General features: G+C 37.7%; 1 protein-coding gene across 1 annotated transcript; it reads left to right on the forward strand.

Moving 5' to 3' along the window:
• The first annotated feature begins 373 nt into the window (after nt 1-373).
• Nucleotides 374-21,784, forward strand: LOC145769576 (sestrin-3-like). Its single transcript, XM_082581231.1, has 11 exons — nt 374-882; nt 3,540-3,602; nt 4,592-4,621; nt 6,406-6,576; nt 8,786-8,968; nt 9,128-9,388; nt 9,579-9,720; nt 11,414-11,532; nt 12,503-12,612; nt 13,171-13,251; nt 17,151-21,784. Exons 1-11 carry the CDS (start codon nt 388-390, stop codon nt 17,392-17,394), a joined length of 1,899 nt encoding a protein of 632 aa, XP_082437357.1. The 5' UTR covers nt 374-387; the 3' UTR covers nt 17,395-21,784.
• The last annotated feature ends 1,234 nt before the right edge of the window (nt 21,785-23,018 follow it).

Here is a 23,018-nt window from a genome sequence, read left to right on the forward strand (position 1 = left end):
TGTACTAATTTTCTTCTTTTGCATTTTCAACTCACTGAACTTACATTCTTAAATACTTTTTAAAGTTTTAGTACATTTTGATTCTTAAAATTTGAGTGTGTATGAGTAGAGTTCTACCCAGTGACCTGTGCAAACATAGGTTCACCAGCTCATTTAACAGTGTCACCAATTAGTCCTGAGTTTTAAAATTAATTTGCACTACACACAGCTTTATATTGTAAATAGAAAGTAAATCTTTATATTGTAAATAGAAATAGAAAGTAGAAAGTAAATCTTGTGAAATACATTATTTTCTTATTTACAAATTTCAATTTTAAAATTACTTTTAAAAGTGATAGCTAAATGATTATTTTTTATTTTTTTAGGACATAATTGTAGTGTTACAACATGGATTTCAATTCTAGTTCGCTGTCAGTGGCATTAGAAAAACACGAGTCATCTGAATCATTTGCCTCTTCTGGTGCAAGAAGAATATCTGCTCACAATCTTCCTTTTCAACACAATTATTCAAACATGCCTTATTCTAACAAAGAAAACTCTCGTCTTCCTGAGCAATGGGGTTTTGACGATGTCCAAAAACTTTTTTATCAAATTTCAAACAGAGATGAATCTCTCCGTGCTTCAGGATTAGACTCTCTAAAAAGTGTTATAGTTTCATTAATGCATAACAATGCATTACTAGAAAAGGACGTTTCTTGGAGCCCACCTTTACACAGGCGAGAATCAGTTGGCAGAGAGACATCCAATCATACAAAAACTCTTGAATCACCAAAGACCATGCCCATCATTCAGCAAATTATTGCATTCTTACTGCGATTAAGTGTTCGAAGTCCCTTCTCTGATGTCAGATCTACATGCAAAGCAATTTTATCTGATCTTGAAGTAAGTTACTAATTTGATTTATTTTCAGCTGAACTTTGAATCAGTGACAAATAATTTTACAATATGTTCTTAACTAGCCTATACGGAACGCCCATGGCAAAAATATCAAGCTCAGGCTATAAAAAACAGTTTGTAAGAAGACTTTTCGGCCACATGTAAATCAGGGGATTCCAACTTACTGAAGTTAACAATTTTTGATCACTTTGTGTGACTTAGTGTGACTTTTATTTGCTGAGTGAACAGTCATCAAAGCATGTGCTAGAGATCCATAATTAAAACACAAAAACAATTGATTTTAAGTTGATTTAAATTTGTTTGAAATTTTCAAGCTACTGTTTTCCAGTAGTGAGAATAAAAAATGTTAAAAGTGTTTTGTTTTCAAAATCAAAGTTTTTTTTAAGCAATTCAAAATTATTGTATGATATCTTACGACTTGTTAGTAACTTACATCAAGATATAGTTATCTAGCAGTGTTACAATGCTTCATATTATTTGTACCATGATTACATAAGAATTGTAAAAACAAGCCACGATCTGAGGATTGTGGGAAAATGGAAAATCCCTCATTATTTTTGATGTGTTCATGAGATTGCAGTGCTTTGACAAATGATAATCTGATTTTGTGGTATGGCTATAATCGCTAGCTATTTGTAGTTGTCAATGATTTGTATAAGCAATGGCTGCAAGACAATTTAATCAAGTCATGTATTAAAGAGCAAGTTACCATAAAACTTGTGTTTTGATTTAGATACCGTAGCCTAATTAACTTCAGCAATATATTTTACGGTATCTCTCTCTGTAGGTATCATGGCTGATACAGCCCTCGATGTACGTTCCAGTTTGATCGATCTCGTGCGTCTTGCCAAATTTTAGTAGGGTTTTTGATTTGTGGTTGAAAATTGTGCAAAAATGTGAATCTTTGAGCTCCTCTTGACCGTTTTCCTATTATTTTTCCACTTAATTAAAGATAAATCTTCAACTTCACGATATTTTACGGTACCGGTAGCTCAGTTTTATTTTGCACAACAAAGCTTTTCTTTTGGAAATATTTTACAATCCATCCAGAACAAATAAGAATGGTTTGAATGATGAAATTTCTGATGGTAATTATGCAGTCTTCGAAATTAAATGTCGGCAATAAAAATGCCGAAGCTACACGAGCGCTTGTAAGGACCACAAGATTACAAAAGAAACTAATTTTCTTAGACCACACCAGACTAGGATGTTGATTCAATCTTGTTATTGCTGAATGTTTTATTTGGGTTACTTCCTACTCCGCCGGCGCTTAGACACGTGCCCAGCTGGGAGAATTGAATCTTTTATAGAAATATCACCCTATTTGCATTGATTAAAACCAGTAGACGTCAAATTATTGTAAGCATCTACTCCTTATTGCGCCTCGCTTTCCGTTATCTTGTCCAGCTGGGCTTGTCAAACAGACTTTGTGTTGCTCGCAGTTGTGCCGAAATTATGTTAGCTTATACGTAAATCGAGGCAATCTTCTCGCAGAGAGTTCAGTTCAGTCGTTTTTATTTCTGACCATCATATCAAAACAATACACGTCAGCATAGCAAAGGTCGAGAAAAGGGTAGAAGCGACAAAACGCGAACGTTAAAACGTGCTTGAGACCGAAGTAAGTTATTGATTTGAAAGAAATTTGGCACGGTCGCAACACCTTCAGAAAAATTTACGATAATTTGTTACCGGTAGGCTACCTGCTTGAGTAATTAACTTTATTTTATAATAATTCAACCTCGCTAGATGTCGAATTAATGTAAAACAAACGTAAATTTCTTATTGGGCATTGTTACGCAATATAATCCGCCGGGAAAATTAAATCGATTTGTGCTGACTCGAACGTTGAGAGCGTGCGTATCGCGTTGGTCGATTTATCGCTACTTTTAGTATTATTACATAACAACAAATTAAATAATGCGGTCGTGATAGACTACTCTAGTATATTTTTCGCTTTTCGTTTTACATGTTTTGGTACAATGTTTTCGTAATAAATGTTCACAGCAATTGCCGAGACAATTTTAACTTTTGCCGTTTGGCCTCGGCAATGTTTTTGCCGAAGTAAAAATATGCTAATTTCGAAGACTGATTATGCAACATGGCATCAAATGATTTTCAAAAACTGACTTTCTGCTCTTTAAAGTAGCACAGCCTTTAGCTGTGTTCAGCATATTACAAAGCTTTAGCATATTTTTCATTTCGTTTTTACCAATCAACATTTGAAAATATGATTATTCTCTTCAGCACCATTTACTAAAATGCAAATACTTCCTGTTTTTTTTTTCAAAAGGATTTTGAAAAAACAACGATATATGATACTGTTGTAACACCACTTGCAAGAATGTAAATATTTTCTGTTTTTTTTTTCTAAAGGCATTTGGAAAATGAAAATATATTATATTGCTGCTAGTCATCAGCAAGAAGACCATTTTTCTATCACATCTGTCGTGTTGTGATGTAAACCTGAGTTTATTTCTGAAATAAAAATGTTATTAGTCATATCATTAATTGCACTTTGTTTGCCAATTTAAGCCCATTTGCAAATCTTATGAACCATGATTTCACACTAGAAAGCCTTTTTGTTTTTATCTGACGAAAGGTTGCTGCAATCGATTCTCATACAAGTTTTTGTATTGTTTCAGAGAGAAGACATTTTTATACCAACGTTTCAAAACGAAATCAGTCAATTCATCCCTAATGAGCAGGTAATGCAATGACTTGTAACATTTGCAAGTAATCTAAAAGGTCACACTTTGCTGGTGCTGTGCGTTTAGCTAGATAACATGTCTTCAGCAGTGCTTGTTTACTCGTTTTTTGTGGGTTTGCCTTTGACATTCTCCAATCAGACTTTGCAAAAATCTCTATTGCTTAAGCTGTGCATTCTGTTTAGTAGTTTTAGTGCTTAGACAAGAGCTTAGTTTTCTGAAGTTAGTTTTGCCTTTATTCATCATGATCTGTTACAAAATTATGATCTTTATATTTCAAGCCCAACAGCACATAAATATTCCTCGATTTAGCTTTGGTTTCAATTTTGCTTGCATTTAAGAAAATACTTTTTTTACTGAAATGCTTTTGGCTTTGTTGTAAGTTGGAAAGTATAACTTTTAGCTACCAATAGCCTTCAACGTTTCCTATGCATTAATTGTATAGTTTGGATTTTTTCATGACTTGCCCGTTGAAGGTGTTAGTGTTTGGCGGTTCCACTGTGTAGGTCGTGTGTTTGACGTCAAATGCACGCGATGACTATGGTAGCCGGTTGGTAAATGGAAAAATTCCAAAAAGCTTTTTGATGTTTATTGCAAAAACATGCGCTGAAGCTGAATTTTTCTTTCCACGAAGCATCACTGCATGACTAGTAATTATTTCATCCTACACCATAGCTTCAAGTTTATTGGGTTTCTACCCAGACAGCAAAATCCGCATTTTTACATTGATTCAACGTCTGCAGACGTTAAATCAATGTAAAAATGACGGATTTTGCAGTCTGGCTAGTGCGCTTATACATAGAGATCTGTTTCAGTGCGTTGGATATCGCATTTGCTTGCAACTGCTAAGATTTTATGGAAGAAAGCCAGTTTGCAATTGGCATGTTGAAGGCAACTGCATCGTAATCAGGCGACCCGCAAGCCTAATCCCCCGGTTAGTTTGCCGCAGTACGCTATCTTGTACCATAACTTGCCATGTTCTGTTTCAGATACATCCTGTGGATACTGACGATGAAGAGGTAAAAAGTTATTTTCCGTGTAAATTTTCGTACATTCTTTTCGTTTTTTTTTAACTGCTCAGATTATTTAGTTACCGGTACCTGTTTGAAAATGCTTTCAACTGTGCTGCTACTGTAGCTAAGCAACGTCTTAAGCTGCGCATCATAAATTTGAGTTGAAGGCAAGGGGTCGACAGTTGTTCATTACCTTGGTGGTGAAAGACCAATAGTCATCAGTGTGCGATATCAAATTAAAATTGATATGGACTTTGTGTATTTACTGTGTAAACTTCATTGGACTTGTATCTGTTCGCATAAATATTCTGCAAACAATTTGTTGAAAGGTGAGCTGTTCCGACTAATGGGATTTTAAAGTTGCGATCATGCCAAAATTTAAACCACTGTTTTTGTTTACCGGCCGACTTGTCAGCTGGCGTTGCAAAAAACTTGTCATTGCACAGGAAGCGGTTTCAAAATGCTGCAAAAATAGTTACTTCCATATCCTGAATTGAACATTCATGCGAAATTACTGTAAAACTATGGTGGGTGCACGAGCATATGTCTTTACAGCAATAATAACTTTGCGTCTAAGTTTTTCTTTGGCGTATTTATTTATTCGTTTCATACAGACGACAGTAAATCAGGTTTCCACTAATTGTTTGCGTTGATGTAGTATTTTTTTAACCAACTCTTGGTCTGCAAACCATTGCCTAGTGTTTGACTTTGTGTATTTACTGTGTAAACTTCATTGGACTTGTATCTGTTCGCATAAATATTCTGCAAACAATTTGTTGAAAGGTGAGCTGTTCCGACTAATGGGATTTTAAAGTTGCGATCATGCCAAAATTTAAACCAGTGTTTTTGTTTACCGGCCGACTTGTCAGCTGGCGTTGCAAAAAACTTGTCATTGCACAGGAAGCGGTTTCAAAATGCTGCAAAAATAGTTACTTCCATATCCTGAATTGAACATTCATGCGAAATTACTGTAAAACTATGGTGGGTGCACGAGCATATGTCTTTACAGCAATAATAACTTTGCGTCTAAGTTTTTCTTTGGCGTATTTATTTATTCGTTTCATACAGACGACAATAAATCAGGTTTCCACTAATTGTTTGCGTTGATGTAGTATTTTTTTAACCAACTCTTGGTCTGCAAACCATTGCCTAGTGTTTTTGGCAAAAAATAAAATTCTTCTGCAGTTTTCTACGGTCGGTGCCATTAATACGATTTGCGCGTTTACGCAGCGCAAATAAAAAGCATACTGGAACATGCTGGCAATCTCATTCACCCCAGTGCATACTGCATATGCGCACTGCGCAGGCTTGTTCAAGGAAACATTTCATATCTGGTTAATCAGCATTGAAATTTCGTGTTCCTATTTCGTTTTTAGCCTTTCAATGTTTTGCTGCAATAAGATGGAATATGTTAATTTCACCAAATTTTTTTTTTTTTTTAATCTTCCAAAACCAAAATAGTGTTGCTTTTGAAGTGACACCGGATTCTCAGTAGAAAAGACTGTTTTTGGAAACCGAAGTGTTGTTCTCTTGGGGCTGCTTAATTCGACTCTTTTACTACATTAATCCAACGTCTTAAGACATAAAAAGAAGACAAGCAATGTATAACGGGATGGATTTTGCCACTTCGGTTATTGCGTTGACAACGCGCTGTTGATTCCAGTATACGCAACTCTGGCTGGGAAAGATCAGTTTCGCCACAGATACCACGTTTAGCGATGGTGTTTAAACCCGACCCAGTCCTGCTCAAGGTTTCCTTTTTATACATATTTGTTTAACTGTGGTTTCAGACTTATTCACTTTACACCGAAAGCTTCGTACACAACTGCCGGTTGGAACACATGGCCATGGTCATGGGCTTACATCCACAGTATCTGGAGGCGTTCTTACAGACGAATGCTTTCCTGTTGCACTCAAGCGGGATGCTGTCTTACCCCTATCGCAGCTACATCGCGATAATGGTAAGTTTTTACTTCCTTCTCATGGCAACCTATCTTCAGCACGGTTGATAGGTACTTTATTTTGAATTTCAAATACCTGATAATTAGCCGCGGATCATTGTGTTTAACTGGCGAATTCGCATTGTATAACTTTCTCTCTTATTGGAGAAAAGCAATTTAAATTCTTTCAGTTACGAAGTTTACCACCGCCAACAATATCAAGCAAGGCTGGCAGCAGTGTTGGTCTTGTTTTTTTTGTGATGATTCAATATTGTGCTAGTTATAATAGCAAAATAATCATTGATCACTATCGCTTTCTTTAAGTTTCGATGTGTAGTTTTGTGCTTGGTATGCGATGTTCAAATATCGTATCAGCGGCTTCTCTGTTGGCATACCATGGAAGCTGAATGTTTTAAATTGAATTGTAAAATTGGGAGACAAAATTGCCTGTCAATATTCAACGTTCATTTCCTTCCTAGCAGGAGAATCTTGCAGTTAATGATATTTCTATACACTTGTGTGACATGTTTCCTTATCTGTCATGACTTGGCCATTGACTAATTTTATACATGTCTTTGTCCTATTGACTCCTTTTTGCCTTCTGTCTGCCTGTGATTAATTTTGTTGAATAAATATAGAAATAACATATATACATGTGTAATTGTGTATTGTTTCATTCAATGGGACTTCCTTTTCTGACTTCTCTTTCATCTACATGCACGAAATTTTAGGGCTTTGAAAATAAGACTGTTAGTTTCTTCATAAAACATCATGGGTGCATTTTCCACTCAAGCAAATATTTCGAAACATGTGTAAGGTCCAAACAATATAACAAACCATAGCCAACCAGCACGGTGATGGGTGAGGACAACGTGCGTTAATTGGTCCATTTTTACATTGACTATCCGTTTTGTTTGCTTGCTACATTTTTTTAAGACTAGGAATAGTTTTAGTGTTCATGCACTTTTTTTCTATTTCCTCTGTGGTGGTTTGATTTCTTTCTGGGTTGCAAGATGGTTTTCTAGTTGTATGCGTCATTAGAATGTCAATCCGAATTGACCACGGCCATTTCAACAGAGATTGGCTGTTGCTCAATTTATAAAAGGCAAACTTTTATCATCTTCTATTAGCTGTGCTGCAGAAAAAAACATCACCAAGTTGCGATCGGGCATCGATGTATATTCATCATTCGTCTTTGTGATGATTCATAGTTTAGGCTGACTTTGGTAAAATGTGTATTAAGGAATGATTTCATTCCATTGCCGTTGATATAGATGGTGCAGGAAATGTAACATCTCAAGAATAAAGCAGTACCTCATACGAATCATCTTAAAATGTATGTAGATTGTAGAACCTTGGGGTTTATTGATTGCTATGGCGAATATCAAACGTTTTGGTGCAACTCACCGGAATTTTGAAATCTTGGCGCACCAGCAGCAATTTCATACACACGCATATGGATAAAATTGCGTATGTTGACGCACCAAAAAAGAAACATCAATTTATTGTGATAAGTGACTCTCCTGATGGTGAATAAAAACCACGCATTAAACAAGACGCCACAGTTTGCGAGATTTCTATTCTTGACCTCTATTCCTGTATCCTGTGAAGCCTAATCTTTACGTTGTACATTCATACACATTTCAACCACTCTCATAGGCCAACAATTATTTTAATCACCATCCATTCCTTTCACACTATTTGTAAGAATCGTTTCTTTATCTTACACAGCAATAAGAAATCCTTCCTATTTGTAATTAACCCAGATAGCAAATCAATCGTTTTTACATTGATTCAACGTCTGCAGATAGATCTAAAACACGACTGATTTGCTGTTTGGAAATACGTTGAAACTTGTTGCAATGTGATCGTGATGTTGCTTTTAGAGTTGTTTGAGGCGCATGTCTCATGATTACAATGCAAGTGTAGGTGGTTAAGTTTGGAGCCAGAAATAACTGGAGGTTGCACCGTTGGCTGTTCTGAGTAATGCAGTGAGGCTATTTGTATGTTGAAAACGACTTCTTGGATTGATGGTGTGTGAAGTTGCCTGGGTTAATTTGAACTATAAATTTTCCAGTTGAAGACAATTTGCATTCACTTGGTATGATATCGAAAAGCTAGAATGAATAACACACTTCATGCGCAATACTACCCACCTCTGCTCTGTACCAGTTCACTTGCTTGTTTTAAATGTTTGATAGGAAATGTTGTTAATTACACATTTTTGCAGGCTGCTGCACGGCATAAGTGTGCATACCTTGTGCACCTTATGGAGGCTCATTTTTTACTGCAAGGAGGCGACAAGGAGTGGTTGAAAGGGCTGGATTATGCCCCTCTTAAACTACAAGCGTTGTCCACCCTGAACAAGCTATTAGCTCATCGGCCATGGTTGATTACCCCAATGCATATCAAGGTAAATAGCTTTCTCATGGAGTCGTTTATGCAACTGCCCAGACAGCAAAATCTGTCATTTTTACATTGAATCAATGAAAAAATGACGGATTTTGCAGTGTAGGTAAGTGACTTGCAGTCTTGCACCGAGCACTTGTTCTAATTCTTGTGTTTTTTCAAGGAATTGATGACGTCAAAGAACGGTGGGGCCTGGCCGCAGTCAGAACTCACCCAGGCTATCGTTCTGCTGTGCCATTTCCACAGCGTCGCCATTTTTTGCCTGGGAACTGGGATCAACTTAGAAATTGATCATCAGCTCACCGGTGATCTCCATTTTCCCGACTCCTCAAAGAGTTCTCCCACTTCTGGAAGACCAACAAGATCCTCGACCGGCAACAGTTCTCCGAATGCTTCCAGCAACTCTGAGAAACCACACAGCAATGTAAGGAACTTTGTGATCCTTGCACAAATCAGTAATTTCTTATATTTTTTTTCTGGTTATCTCTTTCAGTGCATTTAAAAAATTTCAAGTCCAATAAAATTTTGGTTCACCAGTTACTGTGGAATCGCATGTAAAAAATTCGATTCACACCGTATGATACTTGATTGTTGAGATGAACTGAATTTTTCAGCTGACAAATCCGGATGACATTGAAGTCCTCATGGAAAAAATGAAGAAGCTTGACGAGAACGGAGAAGATGTCTCACGGGAAGAGATGAACCGTAGATTTGAGCAACAGAAGCAAGAGGCATCTCGTAGCTTGCTGCCTTCCGGTGAGTTTGTTGCTTGATTAATAAGCGGATGGTTTGGATTTTAACCTTGTTTTAACTGACAAAGTAATCGACACCGCACCTAATTGTGTCATTCCTTTACTGCCAATTAGCGCATTTTCTGTAGGTGTATTTTGTTGTTAAACTGAAAAAGAAAATCAATCAAATTTCGATTAATTTACTGCCCTCAGAAAGCCAACAGTCTTGCGGAAATTGCACACCTCTTGTCATGGTTTTGTGTTTCTTTTTAGTCACTGTGGAATATACAGTAGAATCTAGATATAATTCAACGTAAGATGTTAAAAATAATAACCAGTTGTGTTTTCGATGTTCTAATGTCACGTCCTGTCAACAGATGAACGTAGCAAAAATTTCGATTGGATACTCGGTAGACAAACCTTATGTATTTTACATTAAATGTTTAGTGTTGATGGTGCGCAGCCAACAGAAGTTGCCATTTTTGTATTCTTTTAACGTTATCAGACTATATTGCGTTTCACGCCAAGTTGAATGCAAATTTGTGGTTACGCTTTGACAGTAAATGGCAGATTGACTGCGCTGGTGTTTGAGTTCTGTGTTGATTGCGCAACACTAAGTGTTGGCTTCAAGTTTAGATGCGCAATCTTACATCGTTTTGTCATACGACTGAAAACATCTTGACCAAGAAGAAAATTTTTCATTGATGTGACGTTGCTAGTTTTGCAATTTTACCGCAAGTTAACGTTGCGTTTTGGCATCGATTGGAAACTTTTTCAAACTTTGACCGATACCTTTTCACACGACCACTTGTTCTATGAACTACGGAAATATTACGTCGCCCAATCTTGCAGCCTGTGCCAAAACACGTTGCTGCAAAATATATGATGTCATAAATGCAACGCGTCATTGGCAGAGGTGTTGGAAATGCCAGTTGAATTGTTGGCAGCTTTGCTTTGACATTTCCCTTACTGAACAATTGCTTTTAGAGAAGTAGCTTATTATTTCAAAGAAAGGGGTGTGTTTAAAGTGTCTGGTGATGCCTTCTAATACACAGTTTTACACCACGATATCGTGTATGACCAGGATTGATCTACTACACTGTATATTTTTGCAATTTTAACGCAAAAAGTGAGAAAAGGCATTTGCAATAAGTTTATCAGTGGGTCTTATCTCCATCCGAAAGGATTCCGAAACAGTTTAGTCTCCTCTGAGGTTACAAGTGTTTGAAGCGTTGTCAAATGGAAAAAAATGTTGAGTTTGTCACCATCTGTGCAAAGGGCTTTCCTTCATATCATCTATCTTTATATGATTCGGTGTCTTGTTTCTTTCTCCGTCTGGCATGAAATTGAATATTTCTGAGATTTGAGACATCCATTGTAGGCGTATTGTTGCTCGTTTGTCATTTTGCCATTCGGACAAAAGAGTTTTTAAATTAGCTTTGTCGATAATTTGCTTCGACACGCGGCAAGATCTATGCGACTTCGCATATTGCCTCGATGCTGTTTTCAATTTCAACTGTCACCTCGTCGGAATGTGTCATTTCTTGGCATTGAAAATCGAAATGAAATTCTTTTGATAACATTGATTTTTAATCTGATATAATAAATGTCGATCTGACATCGACATAATGCCAACTCATGTCAATTAAAACCGTTTCAACTACGCCCGAGTTGATTTGTCGAAGTAATTGACTAACTGACAGCCGGTTATACAACAGGTGGTTGCGCGGCGAAAAGCGACAGTTATTTTCTCCGCTACGTCGTCGACTTGGGGTTTGCCTACCAAGACTTTGCCAAACGCGACTTCGCAGCTGACATTCCAACATTTCGTGAACAGGTTGGTAATACATTGATGTTGTGGCTTTTTTCATGTTTGGTTCTGAATGTGTCCAAAGTTGGTAATTGATTTCTTTTATTCTCAGTAGTCAAGAGTGAAAATTATTTTTGTCCCAAACTGTAACACGTAACGTGCAAAAACTTGAAAATTTCCGTAAATGTATGGGATTTTGTTTATTTCGTAATTTTAAACATTTTTTGTGCAACGAGATCAGACATAGCAGACATACAACACAAAGTAACTTCGTCTGGTTTAATGTTTTTTATTACACAAAGAAATACAATTACTATAAACTCAAACGTTTTTGACACGTAGGTAAGTAAATCAAATACACTAAGTAAATCAAACCAGATCTGTATTGAAGAATATTATGACTAGACAGTAGACACTGTCAATTTCTTGGCCACGTCATTACAAAGCAAAAACCGGAACATCTCTTTTAGCTTGTAAAATTATTGGAAACACGACCAACAAAGACGAACTCATCTTTAACAATTTCATTATAGGCAGAAACAATTATCCAAAACTCCTGTGAAAGGATAAATTTGAACCAAATATTCATCTGAGGCCGTTGATGCCTTGGTTCAGGCAGAGGCAAGGCAATTAAGTAAGACAACAATATATCGACTCAGCGAAAGTTACAAAAGTAACGAATTTTCTGCTAAGCAAGGCGATAGGTTTCTGACGGCTTTGTTAATGTTGTAGTCGTCAACAAGAACCAAGCGCGCTTCCATGATAACAACGCGACGTCAGAGCTCCAATTTTGCTGACACGTCAGAAAGTGAGACTTCACGGTCATTGATTTGAGAGGTTTCAGCTAGGACGAAAATTTTTTTGTATGGATTGCTACAGTTTGCAATAATTTCACAGCCTTTATCATTTCACGTCATAATACCTTTTTATCCGTTGTCATCCAAAAAACGTTGCAGCGACAATAAATGTAAAGTGTTAATATCCTGTTCCTGTTTAGGACTACAACTGGCTCGACCATGGCTTCTTGATGGTCAGTCATTACTCTGGCGACTGTGCTGAGCTGCTGGACGACAAATTCAAGATTGCTCGCCACCTGACATACAAAACGTAAGTTTAATGTGGAGGGTGCTTTGCACAAATGCCTACCAAAGTATAAACAAGGCTTTGTTTTAATTTCCTCTTCTTGAAGACAAGACATTTTGAAGTCTCATTTTTGCGCTATCTCTTGCCACATCACAGAAAAGTATGAGGTAGCTTGAAATAATTTGGTTTCACAAGCAAGCTTTGAATTGCGCAATCTGCTGTAACCACTTGAAATGTGATTGAACGCCTGCTGTCGTCTGTTTGCTGCAATGAAGACACGGGTTTTAGAAGGACACCACCTTCCTTCTGTCTCATCGTAAAGTGAATTTCTTTTGCTGACGTGCAGAGTTCGCGTGTGTGTTTTAACAACGTGATAAAAAGTTACACTGTTGTTTTTTGTGTTTGCCACCTGCTTGAGGTATTGCTTCAATGAGCGGCTAAAGTTATAAAAAAAGAGTTTTCCTCGTTTTGAACTTCAAGACACAGTACTGGATTGTTGAAGTCATTTGGGAACTGATAAATTGATAAATGTTTTCATCGTATTAAAAGCTGTGAAAACACACAACAAATATTTTATTGCAGTCTTGCGGACAAAGAAGGTGTCGATACAACACCACTACGACGAGCAATTTGGAAGTACGTACATTGCATGTACGGTGTAATGTAAGTTCGCTTGTTTTCCCTTGCTTTGTCATATTGGCTGGCAGCGTTTTTATCTTGTTCTCAATTTAACGTCAGTGATCGATTAAGTAATGTTAAAATGGGAATTTTTTGTCCATCGAACAATGATGGATCGCTTTTTGTTTTGTGTGAAGCTGAAAAGAAATTGAATCAACTGAAATGAGGTTTGCTTGCACAACAGAGCGAGTCATAGAGAAAGTATCTGGTTGGCAGCTTTTCTGATCACGCGCCGGGCAGATGTGAAAACACAAGTTTTTACGTTGGTTTTACTGTATCTAACGCGTTATCAAAGTAAAAACAATGGCTTGGACAGCCCCGTTAACCAAATCAACAGGACAAAAATATCATATTCATTGCTTTGCTATGATTACTGCAAAGCCTAAACTGTTAAATTCGGTCTTTTTTCATTGCTTTGACGTTTTGAGCGTTATGAGCGCCGGAGTCAATCTGATAATGACTGATTGCTCAATTTAGTTCAGCAAATCAGCATCTTGTTGCTTTTTCAGTGTTCTTTGTTGTGCCACAAAGGCTGAGGCATGACATAGGCTGAGCAATAGGGTGGATCGAAAAATCCAAAAATTTTATTTTTCTAAGCTAGTATGTCAAAAAGGTGCGAAATACCCATAATAACATACATGCAAATTTTTTTTGGGTTTTGACAATTTTTTGATCGCCCCCCGCAAGGTTTTATTTTCCTAATATCGGGTTGGAGAAAGTCTCCCACAAAATTGGTCAAAAGCATAAATACTGTGTGACTCACTTATGCGCTTTATGATGTCATAATAAGCGACTTGTGTTTAAACAGATAGGCTACAATTGACCGTTTTATCACCATTGCTAAAATACTTGGTTGGGTATCTCAACAATTAGCTGATGTAGCATTTGATTCTTCAAAAGAATTCTAGATATAAAAGAAGCTTTATAGTACAATTATTGGAATTTGCTTGCACTGCAGGTTCCACAAAGTTTAATAAAAGTTATATGCGCTTCTTACAGATTAAAAGGCAGTTCACTTAGACTAGTACAGGTAACCCTTCTGGGCGATGGCCTAGTTTTATTATTGCTTGGTACTCCCTTCATCAATCTTCACCATTCAGCGTACCCGTTTGACTGCACTGGTGAATGTAGCATTGATCTGGCGATGCGAAACCCAGGATACTTGAATCACGCAGACACTCACGATGGCTGACTACAGCTAATTAATAGAACCCTTAGATTATATGTCAGCAATAACAATCTGTATGAGAAACTGCAAGCATTGGTTACGTTCATTATCCGTGTTTATGCTCCAATGTGGTTCGCAATAAAATCACACTCATCTTGCAAAGATGGAGCTAGACTCATTCACCAAATGATAACCACATAACGATATCTTTGTCAGAAGCACATAAAAATTATCGACCCAGTTATGCAGTGCACCGCAACTCATACTTTGCTCATCCGGAAAATATAATTTTGGCTATGATAACTTACTATCGACCACACATTCGAGAACTAGGTCTGCGTGGAGTGATGAAAGCTAGAGCTGCAAAACCCAGCGGAAGAATACAAAAATTTAAAGTTCCCTCAAAGCTTAATTTTGATGCAGTGAAATACTTCGAATTGATTAACTGGACAGATCTTCCTATCACGGAGCCTCCTGTAATTAAAACAATGACGGATGCTGAGCTCCTGCAATTCATCATGATAGATGTGACTCCCACTGTACTTTTTCCCGAATTTCCATGTCACACGCAGGCTGTTGAAAGGCTCGTGCAAGCTGGTTACCGATGCATCCAAAGCAGTTTGTGGACCGAAATATCGAGACGGCTTCATTCGTGCCCGAATTGCTTCTCGTTAGTTAATGCCAACATTTGAGTCTAAACGTGACTTTTCTCACTTCAATTTGTAACTGTTTGTTATATTGCTTGCAGTCTTTGTATGCATGAGCGCATAAATTAATAGGAAGTGACTTTGCCAATGGGCCACCTGTCAACCCAGTCATATAAAGTTTAAGCTTGTGAGTCTATACTCGGCCATCTGATGGTGATGGTTAATAGGCGTTTACCTGTTGGAACCGCGGGTGGTCCATCCGCCAAGTTACTTTAAAATAATCTGCTGAAAGAGGGTGAAGTCAAAACTCTTAAGTACACACATTTTCATTGTATTTGGTGTTGTATTAGAACCTTTTGCCATGTCTGCAAAGCGAGTTAAAATCGAGAAAAAAAATTGCCATGCAGTTCTTGTATGTATAAGTGCCTAAATTTGTATGTCGCGGGGGGAGATCAAAAACTTGTTCAAACCTCTTCAAATTTTTACAATGTGTTATGGTGATATATTGGCAACTTTTGTCATATCTAGCTAATTAAAATTGAGAAAAAAATTTTTTTTTGCCATTTTTGATCCACCCTACTGAGCAATCATTTTAATTCACACACACACATTAAAACTACAGCAAACGTTTTCTTATTTGTTAACACGGAATCAAATCAATCTACTAAGAAGTTATAACTGTGGAAACATTATGTTCCCAATAAACAAAATCCGTCATTTTTACATTGATTCAACGTCTGCAGACGTTGAATCAATGTAAAAATGACGGATTTTGCTGTCTGGGTTTGTGCGCGTTGTCTTTCTTGCATCTTTTTAAAACTGGTTTATTCATACAAAAAGTGAACGAGCGCTTTTCGGGCGAAGAGTGTTTGTTGTTTACTTTTCGTATCAGCACGGCTTGTCCTATTTGCCAACAATCCTTGTAGCAAATCGCTTTTTCTTTGCATTGATTAAAGGTGTGCAGACGTTCGATCAATGTAGCCAAAGACTGGCTAGCTATTGCGGGAGCCAAGCGGCAACAATAAGAGAGACCAAAATTGCTTTTTCAAACTCGAGTTTTATCGATATCAGCTGTTACTTTGATGTTATTTAAACGCTACAACGCCTACAAGTCTTGTGAGCGATTGAAGGTGACTTGCTTCATGACGTGGATACATAGTCAGGGACCGGTAAATGTTCGTTTCTTGAATCAATCACATCACTGCCCGGCAGAGGAAGCCTGATCATTGCAGCATTTCGTTTGCAGCGCCACTGGGTTATTTGGCTTTCCAACATCTCGCGCTATAAACCAATTGCCATCGCTTCACTGTAGACAGGCCCGGATATAGGGGGGGGGGCAGAGGGGGCAGTTGCCCCGGGCCCCCCGACTTTTGAAGGGCCCCCTTATGTGGTTAAAATGTGATTTTGTGTTATTTTTTTTCCTTTTGGCCTTTAAAGTTTCTGCAAAATGCTGTGCAGTACTGGACTGATGCTACTGTAGACTTAGAGATGGTTTTTCGCGCCGTAGGCTTGAAAAAAACTTTTGCACGGGGGCCCCCCGATCTAAAAGTGCCCCGGGCCCCCCATCAGCTAAATCCGGCCCTGACTGTAGAGCAGTGGTTTCCGACCATTTTGCAGCCACGCAACCTTATCAAAGATCTACTTTGCATGCAGATATCAAAATTCATTTAAACTTAACGAATTTGCTTTTTCTCAATATCAATGCATTTTGCGATCCTTTGCTTGGTCCCCCAAGCCAGGAACTCCTGCTGCAAAGATACGACGCTTGTTGCACAATCGACTTTGCAACATCTTTTTTTATATTTACAAGTCTCTTGATTAAGACTTTTTCATATAACCGCATGATTGATGACCCCATGCTGCTTTTTTCCATTTAAGTGTTCTAAAAAAGGGGTTTCGATATAAAAATGGCCTATTCCCATTAGCGAAGTAAAAAAGCGGTATGCATTTAAGTTAAAACGTTTGAAAGCACATTTTAACATTTTTTTGGTTAAGTCTCAGCCATCATTGTATCATTGACTTACGTTAATTGGACGATAATCAAACACTAATCAAAGATATATGCATAGGTATGACGATTACAATTACGGTGAAGTAAACCAGCTGCTGGAAAGGCCCTTGAAAATGTTCATCAAGACAGTCAGCTGTTTCCCCGAACAAACCAAACAGCAGGTTTACGATGGGTTTTGGAAGAAGTTCCACCATTCGGAGAAGGTCCATGTTGGAGTCATGATCATGGAATCCCGGATGCAAATCGGCTTGCTTTATGGAATGCGGGCGATGACACAGTGTTTGCAGATGGACAGTTCGTAAGCTCTTGCGAACGGGCAAAGAAAATTTCTTTTCCGGATTGCTTTCGAGCGAAATGCCAACTTTGGATTGGACGTCAGCATCACCATGGTTTTGCAATGACGTACGCATGCTGCGTCATTAACGCGTAATTTGTTTGTTCTTTTGTATCAGTGTCCGGAGTTTTTTTATGCCAGAAGCATACTTTTTATTGCAAAATGTTTTTGTCACAATGTTGATAAACTACGGAAGCACGTTGAGGGGGAACGATGATTTTGCTCTGCAAACGTTACCGCTGCTGGTTCTCAGCAGGCAAATCAGTCCGTTTTTACATTGATTCGACGTCTGCAGATGTTAAATCAATCTAAAAAAGGCCTGATTTGTTTGCAACGGCTCCTTGGCAAACAAAATCATCGTATTTTCCTGGAAGCTGACAAAAAGAAGGTTATTTATCGTTGCTTCAATCTTTTTTTAGAGAGGAAAATTGTTTTTGAGCCGGCTTTTTAACTACTTCAAGTTGCCTATCTAGCTCTTTGACATTTCTTACATTTAACGCATGTAATAAACACTGTAATGGCTCTAAATAACAGATTTTACTGATATCTAGCAACAGACGAAATGTATTTGACTTGATGTTTTAAAGAGTTGTTTGTGAATGGTTTTCAGCGTTTTTACAATGTTTCGTAAAGACAATGGAAAGTTTCGATGAACTCTGCAACAAAACACGGTCATTATTTCCAATCTGCTTCCAGTTGGCACAGAAAAACATGTGGTTTTTAATCACTTCACACAGTTCAGTATTTGTACGTTGATTCAACGCAGCTCGTGGTTGGATCAATGCGAAATTCCTCGACAGCGAACACGGATAACAAATTCTGTTCATCGACCGCAGTGTTGCTTTTTTGTGGTTTGCTTTTTTTTCTTTTTCTCGTCTTTGTTGAATCTCTCTTTTTATTGCACCACTTTCCTGTTCGCCTTTTTTCCTTCGTCAACACCGCACCACCATGCAAAAGAAACTTTAAAAACAGGGTTCCCTTTTCACCTGTGATTAAGGTTGCAAATTTTACATCGTTTCATTGTCACCAGACGTTGAAATGGTACAAAATTGTTAGCTCTTGCCTTGCTTGGTTAACTAATCGTCCTGTTAACAAATCAGTCATTTTTCATATTGATCCAATGTCTACAGACGTTGAATCAATATGAAATAAAACTGAGTTTTTGGATCGGTTCTGAATCATGTTTTCGAATTTGATTGCGCCATTCGACTGCCTAAACTCTTACCACTTTTTTATGGTCACGTATAGCAGTCGTTTTGTCACGTTTACTTTGATACGCAACAGTGGTATGTAGATTTGGCACTCGCTTTGCAAATTAAATCGCTAGTATTTTTTTAACTTGTGAGGATAAAATGTTGTTGGCGAAAAATCACGTATAAGTTTGTTTTTTTCAATTTGTGTTATTCTGGTTTTCAAATGTTGTTGCTCAACGCTAACTTATTCTCACATTTACCCAGCTGTCAAATTTTGTTTTTACGCTGAATCGACGTTTGTAAAATTTTCCTAGCTGGATGTCTCAGTCATAGAACTGTGTAGAAAATTGTTTTTGCCTGTTAGTGTTTATCCTTCATTTGCAGAAGGCTCCAAGCGCTGATGTATTATCTACTGTACTTGATGGACCCACTAAATGAGATTTGAAAAAAAAAAACATCAGCTCAGAAAATTGGTCCTTTTCACATTTAATTAATTTAAACCGTAGAAAGCGCTCAATCAATGTGAAAAGGACCAATTTTGCTTGTTAGATATTGCAGGGTAAAAAAACCATTGTGCAAACACCATATCTCACTCCAATTTGTTTTGCTTCGTCCAGCAACCAACACATATCATGCCAGCACTTTACTATTACTTTGTTGAATCAAGGTTTTGCGACGTTGATTCAACGTAAAAGTGAATAATTTGTTAAATAATAAAACCTATTATCGGCTAACTTTAAGTCAGAGGTGGTCACTTTTTGAACACTCCAAACGTCAAATTTGTTGTCGGGAATGTGATAAGCCCTATAACCCTTTGTAGCTGGCAAATTAGTCACCGTTGACTCAACGTCTTCAAATGTTAAATTATGATGAGAAAGGATTGATTTTCTGGCTGGTTTCTTTCTCACTTCAAATTGCAAACGTTTAACTGAAAGGACGAATGTGCTTTGTTTGTGTGATTTGAACATTCAGCATCATCAAATAAATCTATAATACGTTCAGTTATTGCGAAATATTGGTCTAGTATCAAATTAATATAATAAGTGTTTTTATTTATTCGATTGAGCTTTACGTTAACACAATCAATAACAAGTCGGCGGATTCTTGACTAGATAACACCAGTACCACATCCACACGTATCTACTTTACCCTCCATACAGCAAAATCTGTCTTTTTTACATTGATTCAACGTCTGCAGATGTTGAATCAATGTAAAATTGACGGGCGTGCTGTCTGGGCGTGTTTACTTCATCACTAGCGCAAACTTTGTGGAGAACCACGTTTGAAGAAGCTATTTGCATGCAGATCCAATCATTCTACGTTAGGGACAACAATGGTGCACGACGTTTTGTCTGAGACCTTGACGATTGTTTTATGTCATTTCCGACTAAAGATTGGTCGAATATCGTGCAACTCAGCCTTGTGCTGACGCCATATAGATCGCGTCTTCTACATACAAATATGCTACAATGTTGTTGGATGCAAAAAGGTGCACAATAACTCTCTACCGGTAGTATTTTGATTGTTTTGAGGACTGATCGAAATATATCTGCAAGTTTAAAAGTAAGTTTTGGTTCTGTTATAGTTATGGTTAGCATAACAACACTTTTACATCCAAAACGGTTTTATGTTGAGCCTGTGTCAAACTACAATTTAACTCAGTGGAATTTTTTCATCTATTGAATGGACCCAAGATAGCTGGTTGATTCCGTCAGAGTTTGGTACCTAATGTTCAACCAACAGTTTGTTATCTATTCAGTGTTCATATTCAGTGCCTCATAAATCGTTAGCAAATTTAGACCGTTAAAATTGTGTCAGTGTTACGGTCGCGATTTTGCTGTTTTAATCAAATTTTACATGCCAGAAAAGTTTTCACACGATTTCGAAAAGCTTGAACGAAACTGAAACTTTTTCCTGCGATAAATCTGAATAATAAGGAAGAATAAGTGTCACACTTTTAGCGTGTTACAGTATACTATTTTTGACTGTGTTAAGCTGTGCAGCTTACAAAAACCAGTTTTTGCAATATTACAGCGTTTGCAAACGTTGGATCAATGTAAAAAACTGTTTTGTAAGCTGAGCTCTCATATGTGCAATGTGCATGTTACTGCCTTTGCTACCGTGTTCGTTGTAATGTAGAAAAATTGATTTATTTGCCTTAGGTCAACGTCAACAGCCGCCAACCCAGCTTGCAAAATTACATTGATTCAACGTTTTTAAACGTTGTAAAAAAGTAATTTTGCTAAGATGGGAAAATGGCGCCTTGGTGGTCGAATTTTGCCTTGAGTTATATTTTTAACGTTTTCAAATCGTGATCTTGTATCTAAACACCATTTCAACCGAACTTTTTGTTTTTTTAACGTCTTGATACCTGAATAAGAGCCCAATGGTTCCCAAACTGAGACCGCAAAGAAATGCATCTTATCATTTTCCCTTCCACAAAGCAATATGTCTATTGCATTAAATTGTGTGTGAAATGTTGGAATTTTTGTTCTTAAATTCACAAGACACTGAAAGTCATCTATAGGTTTGTACGAGCAAGATTGAAAGGTCTGCGGTGCAAAATGTTTGGAAACCACTGTGACAGACGTCAATTCGGTTGTTAAATCTTTGTTGTTGTTTTGTTTTTTTTGCGTAACTAAAAAATCGCCAGACGTTGATTCTTTATTTGACAGTCAGTTGCTTGAAGCCTGGCTTGAAGTTAGATGCTTTTTTTTAAACAATCTTGATCTTCCAAGTAAATCACAAACTGTGGTACAAGATTGTTTCCAGTCTACCGGACTTCCACGTCATCATTAATGACATCATGTTTTTGTGTTAGAAAAAGACCCGCTTAGTAAATTTATTCTGCTTTGCTGTCTTGAAGTTAAACCTTACTGTATTCTTCAGCATAAGTTTGTCGTAGCGTGTGCGAGTGTTATTCCCACGCAATAGGTATTGAACCGCACCTGGTTCTATTCCCACTGCGAGAGGAGAAGCGAGATGTGATCCTTTGCTTATATGAATTTCAACAGGTGCTATTGAAATTAACTTAAACGGATTTCATACAACGCAGACTGTGCTGACGCTCAGTTACATTCAGCAAGACTTCCGTTTCGTTTTGTCGATATAAACATAGTGTTTGAAAATCTTATGTTATTCCTGTATGCATTAATACATATTTTCAAGCCACATGTAATCGCTCCTTTGCAGTGACGTTCGGTGGCTTAAACCATTGGGAAAGCAACTTGGAAATATGCTGCAGCAAGGTAGTAGGCACGAGGGGCGTAACCGTCGGGTAGACCGTGGGGCGAAGCCCGAAGGCGTGTTGCCGAAGGCAACACTTCCAGCGGGGGGTCTGGGGGGCCTCCCCCAGAAAATTTTGAAAAACACTTCCAATTTGGTGCGCTCTGAGAGCATTTCCAAAACAAAATCTTCGGACTTTCCCAGTCCGAGGATAAAGATTCAATCAATCAATCAAACTGGGACTAGTCTAGAATGTTGGCTGCTTTTTTAGACTGAGCACAAAAACTTATTGTCAATGTCATCTGTAAGCATTTAAGACATGCATTGGACTGGTGCGCTAGTAAAGAGCAAATATTTAGCCTATAAATTAAGCTAGTCCATTCTTGAAGAACACAAGTAAATTTGCTCTGAACTTGTGATGTCAGTCTATTGACCCAAAGAATTTAAAAAACACTTGTGCTGTTTCAGTACTGGTTGGTTAATGTACCCTTTGGAATTGCATATTTTTTTGTAGAATCTATGTTTTTTTTTTATGTAAGAGAACCAGCTTTATTTTCAGCGTACTCAGTAGCCTATAGTTACAAGCGCGAAAATCACTCATGCGTAGAGGCTGTATTCCTTTCGCCTGAAACCAAAAGCAGCCGCTATGAGATACGCATTGACGTCACTGGGAAAGCAACTTTAACCATAACACCAGATAACGCATCTGATTGGCTAAGCAGCTGGTGTCGTTTTGCAAAACGAGTGATGATTGGATAAAACGAAGGCGTTTTTCAACGTGGGAAAGCGATTTTGAAAGTTGATTTCCCTGGAGCTTCAGTGATGGTTTCTGACAAAAGCGTTTGCGTTAATGGGCATTTATAGGCAAGACATGCGGTTTGGTGAGGACTTAGAATACTCACAAGCGTTACGAGTAATTCTAGTCACGAACACAGTAATTTTCAAGTTAAAATAGACTTGATAAAAATAATAAGAAGTTAAACCTAGAATTCAGTCATTATATTTTGTATAGTTTTCGCTCAGGTAAGCACTGCTTTCCTTGCTTTCCCTCACCGATCGTCACTGCTCCTTTGTGTGTTGAGTTTTGCCAACACCAACAAGTTTTTTTGCCCGCACCAAAGTATTGAGAATTGGTGGACGTTGCTAATGCTACAGCAATGTGAGCTAATACCAG

This window comes from Aplidium turbinatum, chromosome 4, assembly GCF_918807975.1.
Source record: "Aplidium turbinatum chromosome 4, kaAplTurb1.1, whole genome shotgun sequence".
In the NCBI taxonomy this organism is placed as follows: Eukaryota; Metazoa; Chordata; class Ascidiacea; order Aplousobranchia; family Polyclinidae; genus Aplidium; species Aplidium turbinatum.